The sequence below is a fragment of the Phyllobates terribilis genome, unplaced genomic scaffold (assembly GCF_046119375.1).
Source record: "Phyllobates terribilis strain yellow unplaced genomic scaffold, ASM4611937v1 Scaffold_9__5_contigs__length_417890890, whole genome shotgun sequence".
NCBI lineage: Eukaryota > Metazoa > Chordata > Amphibia > Anura > Dendrobatidae > Phyllobates > Phyllobates terribilis.
In genome coordinates this window covers 363,888,566-363,897,672 of record NW_027362769.1, presented here as the reverse complement: position 1 = coordinate 363,897,672, position 9,107 = coordinate 363,888,566, and the positions used below count along the sequence as shown (strand labels likewise).

The window sequence follows — 9,107 nt, the reverse complement described above, 5'->3', positions numbered from 1 at the left end:
GCTGCGGAAACTGCACAACGAGCGAGAAATTCAAACTCCCCAACAGTTCTGTGTTCAGCCAATCAGCAGAGGAAGGAGGAGCTAATTTCGATTCTGTAAGACCCGCCCTGGAAACGCGTCATCACTGCAGTCTTCTCTCTGGTCCACCAATACGCTATATATAAGAAGAGTCCGTGCGGGTTAGTCATAGATTCCTGCTGACTATTTGGAAGATGTCTGGTCGCGGTAAAGGAGGGAAAGGTCTCGGGAAGGGCGGTGCCAAGCGGCACAGGAAGGTGCTCCGTGATAATATCCAGGGCATCACCAAGCCTGCCATCCGCCGTCTCGCTCGCAGAGGAGGCGTCAAGCGCATCTCCGGCCTCATCTATGAAGAGACTCGCGGTGTCCTGAAAGTCTTCCTGGAGAACGTGATCCGTGACGCAGTCACCTACACCGAGCACGCCAAGAGGAAGACCGTCACTGCGATGGACGTGGTGTACGCGCTCAAGCGCCAGGGCCGCACTCTCTACGGCTTCGGAGGTTAATTGTATTCTCTGCTCCATCCTGACAACCCAAAGGCTCTTTTCAGAGCCACCACATCTTCTAAGTGAGAGGCTACAATCGGAGTAGCAATCCCTGTGCTTGTGTGAATGCCAGTACAAGCTTTATACGCTGTTCATGAGTTAAAAATGTTCACTCATTGATAACTGAGGATACTTGCACTGAAGGGATGAGTTTGTTGTGGTTGGAGTGATGTATAGTATTTGACGGGTTGATTGCGTTCCTTACAGCAATCTGTAGATATCCCGAGTTATGGAAGCAGTATCAGCTTTAATACAAGATACGCAACTGCTCCCATCAGTAGTGATGTTCCGAGTGCTGCTTACAGAATGGAAACATAAGATCCTGTGATTGAGGACGGGGCTTGTATCAGGCTCAGTGTATATGGAGGCCGCTGAAGGTTCATGACCTCACATAAATGATTAGTGGAGAACCATCCTCTTTTCGATAAGAACCATTACCGTGTTCGGGGAAAGCTGCTCTGCGCTGTATTCTCAGAGGGGTAGAGCTGTGCTCAGACCGCATTGCTCAGATTGCGATCTCCGCTACAAGCAGAGGGGCCGGTAATAATCCGACGCACAAAGAAAGATTGCGCGGGAAACTCAAAACCACCAATTACAGACATCTCAGCAGGCGCCAACCAATACCAGATACAAGTGTTTTCTCCACCGTTTAACTCTCTATTAGCCGGGTCACTAAAATTAGTATCTGCGCTACGAAATATAGCAGGATCAACCTATTTAATGCTTTACATTTCTGATCTATAGTAAATCATACAGTAGAACATAGAATAGATCGTGTTGTTCTCTCTATATAGTGTGGACCATCGCCTGCTATCAGCGGTGCCGGCTCTGATGAGGAGGATGTGGTGGCTCTTAGAAGAGCCTTTGGTTGTTCGGACAGATGTGGAGGAGCGGCGCTCACTTGCTCTTGCTCGCTTTGCTGCTCTCGGTCTTCTTGGGCAGCAGCACGGCCTGGATGTTGGGCAGGACGCCTCCCTGGGCAATGGTCACCCCACCCAGCAGCCTGTTGAGCTCCTCGTCATTGCGCACCGCCAGCTGCAGGTGACGGGGGATGATGCGGGTCTTCTTGTTGTCCCGGGCGGCATTGCCGGCCAATTCCAGGATCTCAGCAGTCAGATACTCCAGCACAGCGGCCAGATAGACCGGAGCGCCGGCGCCGACTCTCTCGGCATAATTGCCCTTGCGGAGAAGCCTGTGCACACGGCCGACTGGGAACTGGAGTCCTGCCCGGGATGAGCGAGTCTTTGCCTTAGCACGGACTTTGCCTCCTTGTTTGCCGCGTCCAGACATCGCTGTAATCTTATCCAAAATCAATCTCCAATAATGCCGTTTCTGTCTCCCTTTTATCCGCCGCTGCCCCGACCTCCTACCTTTTCATTGGATGGATCTGAAGCCGCCAATGGAGAGCAGACGTGTGGAAACACCAATAAGACGCAGCGGGCGCAGCTTACACAGGTCACGTGACTTTTTGTCCATGAGTTTGAAGTTCCCGCTCAGTGGCTGATGGCTTTTCTGTTCTTTGTCCCCATATAACACGAGGTTCTATGACCGACTTATATTGGTCGTTTACATCCCATACAGGAGTCTGGAGATTTTAGTTGAGCAGTCTCCGCTTTCTATAATACAAGACCCGGGGTCAGGGATGCTTCGGTTTCCTTTCATAGATATATAGAGTGAATCAGCCAAAAGCTGTGATGTGCCCCGTGTGTCTGACCTCCCTTTATACGATATACTAGCCAGGGACGCATCCTACATGCGATATTTCAGGGAAGACCAATTCTGCTTTGACCCCACCATATCCCCCCGATCATCTCCCCAGTAGTTTAATCCAGTAATTCATGTACAGATCAATTGTACAGCTACAGGGAGGAAGTGTGTGACAGGACATGTACGATCATGTATTGCAGATTGCTCAGAAAATTACACTGTTGTCCGGATCCCATAGGTCAGACATGCAGTTAGGTTATCGGTCATCACACCCTCACAGGAGCTTTATTCCTTTTCTATAGATTCCTGCTCCGTTACTGCTCGTTCTTCTGCTCTTTCACTTGTCCTCCTCCCCTTTATCCAGTGTCAGGACGGGCGGCTCTCGGGCAATATATCCACATGTAGAAGCTCCAAGAATGAAGAGGAGAACAATGAATCCCTTGTTAAGAGGAGAAATATCCCAATACAATCTCTAGATAACTTCCTCTAATACCAGATGTAGCGATGTATAACGAATATAGGGGATCTCGGTGACACATTGAGAAAACAAACAATAAGACTCAGATCTGAGCATCAATCTCCATCTGTATAATAACAACGATGAAAATAGTAAGTCCATAAAAGATCAGAGGACTTTAGTAGTCTGGAAAGAAAAGTGTTAATATACTATAAGATTAAATCACTGCGGAAGTGCAGAGAGCTCCGATCACCAATCTGATTGTAAGAAGATGAAGTCTCCCCGGGGAGAAGTGGCCTCTGTGCTGTCAGTGCAGCTGCCGCCTCTTACAGGTTGTTGTTCCTGCAGGATATGGGGAGATATTAGCGGCTGGGCTCAATCAGGAAGACGGATGAGATGAGATCTTGGTTCTGGATCCTTTTCTATCATTATATGTATAATAAATTATGTTTCTAATGCAGATTGTAGAGAATAAATGATACAGCAGAAACATGGACAGCAGTAAGAAGTTTCTGACATTTGCAATCTGTCACCAAGTCATAACTCTGCAGCAATGTCATACATGATAGATACCTCTGTGCACACAGTACATAGCTCTCTGTGCTGCGATTAATACACAGCAGAAATCCTATCATACTGCAGTCAGATGAATGTGTTGATCTTGATATTAACAGGATCAAATACGATTGTGTTGTAGAGGCAGCGAATACTCGCAGGGAATGTGTCCGTATGAGGCAGCTGGATGGACGCCCTGTGTAGCCGGAATACGGACGTCTGTGTGATGACCGCGTCCTGGGCACTGGAGTCTCGGATGGATGGCGGCCTCAAAAGGATAATAACCTCCCAGAATAATAACAAGGCCGGCACATCCTCCACCTGCCAATCAGGAGAACGATCACATTTGTTCGGGGGCAGACCGCTCTGGAGGAGAGGACCCTGTATTCTCAGCGGGGTAGAGCTGCCCCCAGACCGGATTGCTCAAATTGCGATCTCCGCTATTAACAGGAGTCGTTAATAAATAATCCGGAGGACAAAGAACAACGATTGAGCGGGAATTTCAAAATCACCAACGGATCTGTGATCAGCCAATGACTGACAGACATCCTCAGGCACCGACCAATACCGGATACAAGTATTTCCTCCATTTAACTCCTCAGTGGCCGTGTGTCTGCTTATTCACCCCTGAATTATACTGGTGCCTTGTCTGCTCCCCCAGCCCATGCTGAGTTCGGTCCCACTCATCCATTATGTGGCAGATGATAAATACAAACTATCTTGGGATGAACAACTGGATTCTGATACATGAGATCTTCAGGATCAGACCCGTGCGGGTGATAGGGGAGAGCGAGTGTTCACAGGAAATGTCCCAGCTGTAGATGGACGCCGTGTAATGACCGGGTCCTGTGCACTAAGACCCCGGCATAACACCCATCAGGCTGCTGGTAGATTATGTGAGGATATGGTCTCACTATCCATATTTGTAAGCCAAACCAGGAGAGTGATAAATGCAGAATATATGCACTGGTATGTATTATACCTTTTCTCTGATTGCTCCTCATCTGGATTTGGCTTCCAAATACTCAAGAAAAAGACTGACAAAATACTGATCGTGTGACAGTAGCATTATTCGGTCTGTGGTAGGATCGGCGGGGACAATAGCGCCACAGATATTAAAGAGCTGTAGAGGATAATACGTGACTGGTGTAATATCTAATGTCTGTACTCATGGTGTAATGTGCACTAGTTACATATTAGCCTGTATGTGGTATAATATATATGACGCGCCCCCTGGGCCAGTGCTGTTTGGGGATTACCCGGAGCCGGATCAGATGGGGGTTGTAGTCTCCGAGTGGCGGCGACCCGGTCCGTGCCCAGGGTGTCAAACTCAGTGTGTGGCAGTCTTGATAGATGTTATTGGTGTTCTTAGTGTCGACTACGCCACCCGTTGATTTGCGGTCAAAAGGCCGCCGCTGCAGAAGGGTCCGCTGAGGCTGGTGGTATGTGTGCCGCTGTGGTAGTATAACCCCCAACGGGAGGGGTATAGCCTCAGGGGGTCAGATGTAGAGGATGGTGGTTGTGAAGGTGCAGGAGAGCTAAGCAAGAAGACTCAGAGTCGGGCTGTGCAGTTCAGGGGTTTTTACTTACGGGTGTTCTTATGGTCACTCTGGCCTGAAGCGACCACCCGAGCTGTGCTGCGTCCACCAGGTCCTGGACTCGGCCAACCCCCAAGCAATTCTGGAGCGTGGTCCTGAGCTCCTGTCTGACTTTCCCTCTCTTCTGGCCGTTCTCACTAGGGATCCACTTATGTCCGGCTCCCTCGGGTCTCTTGGTGGGTACACCTCTTCTGGGTTCCCTGACCCTATACTTGGTATGCCTTCCTAGTGGATTTAGTGAGGGTCGTGGCAGATCCTGCCCACGACCTCCGGTCTCTGGCTAAGGTGTGCTTTTCTCTCTGCCAGCTTGGGATCCGGTACCCTGGGTGCCAACCCTTCACCCTGCTGTTTGTATTCTGGGGTCTTGGGGTTCCTTCTTCTTCTCTCTGGGTCCTTCTGACTCCTCTCTCTCTCTCTCAGACTTGGCCTTGGAGCTGGGCCCAGCCGGAACCACAACTCCCTGTCAGCCCTTCTGGCTGAGCTTCTCTGCTCTGCTCCTCTGACTCACTCTACAAAAGACTGACCCTGATCTAAGATGGTGCCCACCTTATATTCTCCCTCTATGTGTGAGCTCAGGTGACCAGCACCCAATGAGCTCCTAGCATTACCCAGACTGCTCCCCCTATCTGCCCCTACACTACTGGGATGTTCCACCCCCCTCCCACTCCAGCCAGGGACAGACACTATCGTACCTGCACATATATTGGTGGGAGTACCGTCGATCTGTCCCCCGGAAATGGGATGTATGTAGTGTATGCAGCTATCTGAGCTCAGTTCCACACTCCATCCTTACCCGGGAGTGGAATACCACACCTCTGGCTTGAGGTGTAATACCCCTGTAGCAGCCGAGTCCTCAGGGTGCTACATTCCCCCCTGGTAAATCACAGCACGTCCTCGGGCTGTAAGAGAACATAAACATCCACAAACATACATTTTTTTTCATAAAACATAAACATATAAAACATCATATATTATCAGCATAAACTTTTCATATAAAGCTTTTCATAAATAACACTCTTGTTCCTCCGGCCACGGTGCAACTTGTGACCGGGTAAAGTGCGACAGTCTCTTGTAGTAAAAACAACAGTTTCCTATAAACCGGTAGGGGGCGCCTTAGAAAGCGCAACTATATACAAGGGAAGGTATGGCCGCTCTCAGTCCTCGGCCAGGTATCAGGAAAGGAATGACCGCTCTCAGTCCTCGGTCAGTGGGAATAGGGACACACGGGTTTCAGTTCAATTTGCTGGTCCCAACGGGGACTATATTTTAACTAGCAGCAGTAACAGTTCTTATACCCTGACGGGTAACTATATACAGTCTCTTTACCGTACTTTAATGACGGCGTACTCCTGCTCCTCCTTCAGACCCGTCCGGATCCTCTTGCTCCTCTTCACACCGTAGCTCCTCCTCCGTCAGCCGGTGTACATGGAGGGCGTAGGGTCCTTTGGCACACTTGTGCCGGGTGAACGTGACCTCGTCCCCTACATATAGGTCACGACCTCTGTGTCCCTCCGGCAGATGGGACTCCACGTCTCTGCGGGTGACAAAGACGTCGCCGGGGGTGTGATGATCCCTGATGAAACCCCAACCGTGCTGCAGTTGGAATTTAATTACAGTCCCGGTGGCACGGGGACCGTGGGCTGCACGGGGGTTCCTCCTGGTCCTGCTCTTCTGCCCTGCGCTCTGTTCCTGCAGCCGCTGCTCTCGGACCCGCCTCTCTCTTCGCTCGCGGTCAAAGACCTCTAACTGCTGCCGGCAGCACTCCGCACGCTCAGCTGCGGCTGCCCGAGTCTCTTGGGTGAATCCCATGAAGTCTCCTCCGGTGGGGTCCCACGCAAACTGCGCTTCCTCCAACGAGAGTGGGGTGATCTTAACGGGCTTCGGAACCGGAATCAGGGGCTCATCTAGGGGTCTTTCTTTCCGGAGTCGGGGATGGTGGAACTCCGGTGGCCACACAAAGGACTGCCCATCCGGACACGTGTGCTGGGCAAACAAATCTTCACCCAGGTGCGGCACTCTAGATGTTGAGGGCGCGGTGGTGGTGGCGGCGCCCGGGTTCGCCAGGCCTTGCGACCAGGCCTGGGGTACCCTGAACGTAAAGGGCACCGTGAAGACGGCGGCGCCCGGGGTTACTTGGCCCAGCGACCAGGCCGGTGGCTCAGTGGAGGTAGAGGGCGCTGTTGGTACTGCGGCGCCCGGGGGTACTAGACCTTGCGACCAGGCCGGTGGTGTTTCCTGCTTTGCCGCGCTCAGGGTTGAGGCGCGTGACGTCACAGGGGTCGCGGCCGCGGCTTCTGCTTGAGGCCTTGTCTGGAGCGGTGACGATGCAGCGACGGGCACGGCAGGGGGAATTTCGGGCTCTGCGACGGGGAGCTGGGGCAGGCACGCGGTTTCTCGGCTCGGGGTAGTGACGTCCCCTTTACCTGCCTCCATCTGTTCAGCTCCCTCTTCGGCGCCGTCTCCGGCCTTCACTCCTCCTGCACCATCCTCAGAGGCGGTCTGTCTCCTCGTCTCGGGTGGCGTGCTTCGCTGGCGGGTTCCAGCCTGCTGGGCCATCTCTCTGCTCCATGCGGCCAGTACGTCCCGCTGCACTCGGGCCATCCTCTGAGCCAAGCCCTCCAGTGCGGTCTGTGCACGCTCCCGGTCTCGGGGGAGCTGTGCCAGGATCTCCACCAGGCCTTCTGGGGTTGTCGCTTGCAACAGGCTCCTGACCACTGGGTCGGTGCTGCCTGCCTCTCCCTCCATCTCCGGGTACGGCTTCTCCGGAGTCCTCTCCAGACTTCTTGTCTCCGGGTGCGCTCTCTCCAGACTCCTCCAGGCTGCACCCATCTTCTCTCTCTTGTTCTGTCTCCGCTCACATTGAAGGTGGTCCCGGGGCAACTTTGTGATTGTCAGTTCCAGGGGCAGTTCTCTCACGCTGATGGACATCTCCAGCATCACAGTCTCCGTTGGTGGGGGCGGTTTCCGCTTTTGGCGCCATTCCTTGACCTGGCCCACGATGGGAGGTGACCTCTTGCCACCCTCTGGCACGCCCATAATGGCGTCCGCTCTTCCAAGGCGGGAAATCTTCTGGAAATGGCGGGAAAAAGCTGCAGATGGCGGGCAACCGGCGGGAAACGATCCGTGATGGCGTCCCATGGCGGGGACCCTCTGGAACCGGCGGGAAACTTCTTCTTGAGGTAAATTTGGAACTTTTCTTCAGGCACGCAGTACCCAGTGGTTGCGGGCACGAAATCCTGCCGACTACGCCAAAGTTGACGCGCCCCCTGGGCCAGTGCTGTTTGGGGATTACCCGGAGCCGGATCAGATGGGGGTTGTAGTCTCCGAGTGGCGGCGACCCGGTCCGTGCCCAGGGTGTCAAACTCAGTGTGTGGCAGTCTTGATAGATGTTATTGGTGTTCTTAGTGTCGACTACGCCACCCGTTGATTTGCGGTCAAAAGGCCGCCGCTGCAGAAGGGTCCGCTGAGGCTGGTGGTATGTGTGCCGCTGTGGTAGTATAACCCCCAACGGGAGGGGTATAGCCTCAGGGGGTCAGATGTAGAGGATGGTGGTTGTGAAGGTGCAGGAGAGCTAAGCAAGAAGACTCAGAGTCGGGCTGTGCAGTTCAGGGGTTTTTACTTACGGGTGTTCTTATGGTCACTCTGGCCTGAAGCGACCACCCGAGCTGTGCTGCGTCCACCAGGTCCTGGACTCGGCCACCCCCCAAGCAATTCTGGAGCGTGGTCCTGAGCTCCTGTCTGACTTTCCCTCTCTTCTGGCCGTTCTCACTAGGGATCCACTTATGTCCGGCTCCCTCGGGTCTCTTGGTGGGTACACCTCTTCTGGGTTCCCTGACCCTATACTTGGTATGCCTTCCTAGTGGATTTAGTGAGGGTCGTGGCAGATCCTGCCCACGACCTCCGGTCTCTGGCTAAGGTGTGCTTTTCTCTCTGCCAGCTTGGGATCCGGTACCCTGGGTGCCAACCCTTCACCCTGCTGTTTGTATTCTGGGGTCTTGGGGTTCCTTCTTCTTCTCTCTGGGTCCTTCTGACTCCTCTCTCTCTCTCTCAGACTTGGCCTTGGAGCTGGGCCCAGCCGGAACCACAACTCCCTGTCAGCCCTTCTGGCTGAGCTTCTCTGCTCTGCTCCTCTGACTCACTCTACAAAAGACTGACCCTGATCTAAGATGGTGCCCACCTTATATACTCCCTCTATGTGTGAGCTCAGGTGACCAGCACCCAATGAGC

At 53.0% G+C, this 9,107-nt stretch overlaps 2 protein-coding genes across 2 annotated transcripts; one reads left to right on the top strand and one right to left on the bottom strand.

Annotated features, from left to right (window-relative positions):
* Positions 1 to 212: 212 nt before the first annotated feature.
* On the top strand, positions 213 to 524 carry LOC141161383 (histone H4). The gene has a single exon (XM_073646193.1). It carries the CDS (start codon positions 213 to 215, stop codon positions 522 to 524), a length of 312 nt encoding a protein of 103 aa, XP_073502294.1.
* Positions 525 to 1,460: 936 nt separating this feature from the next.
* On the bottom strand, positions 1,461 to 1,853 carry LOC141161142 (histone H2A type 1-like). The gene has a single exon (XM_073645912.1). The coding sequence runs from the start codon at positions 1,851 to 1,853 to the stop codon at positions 1,461 to 1,463; it is 393 nt and encodes a 130-aa protein (XP_073502013.1).
* Positions 1,854 to 9,107: the final 7,254 nt, after the last annotated feature.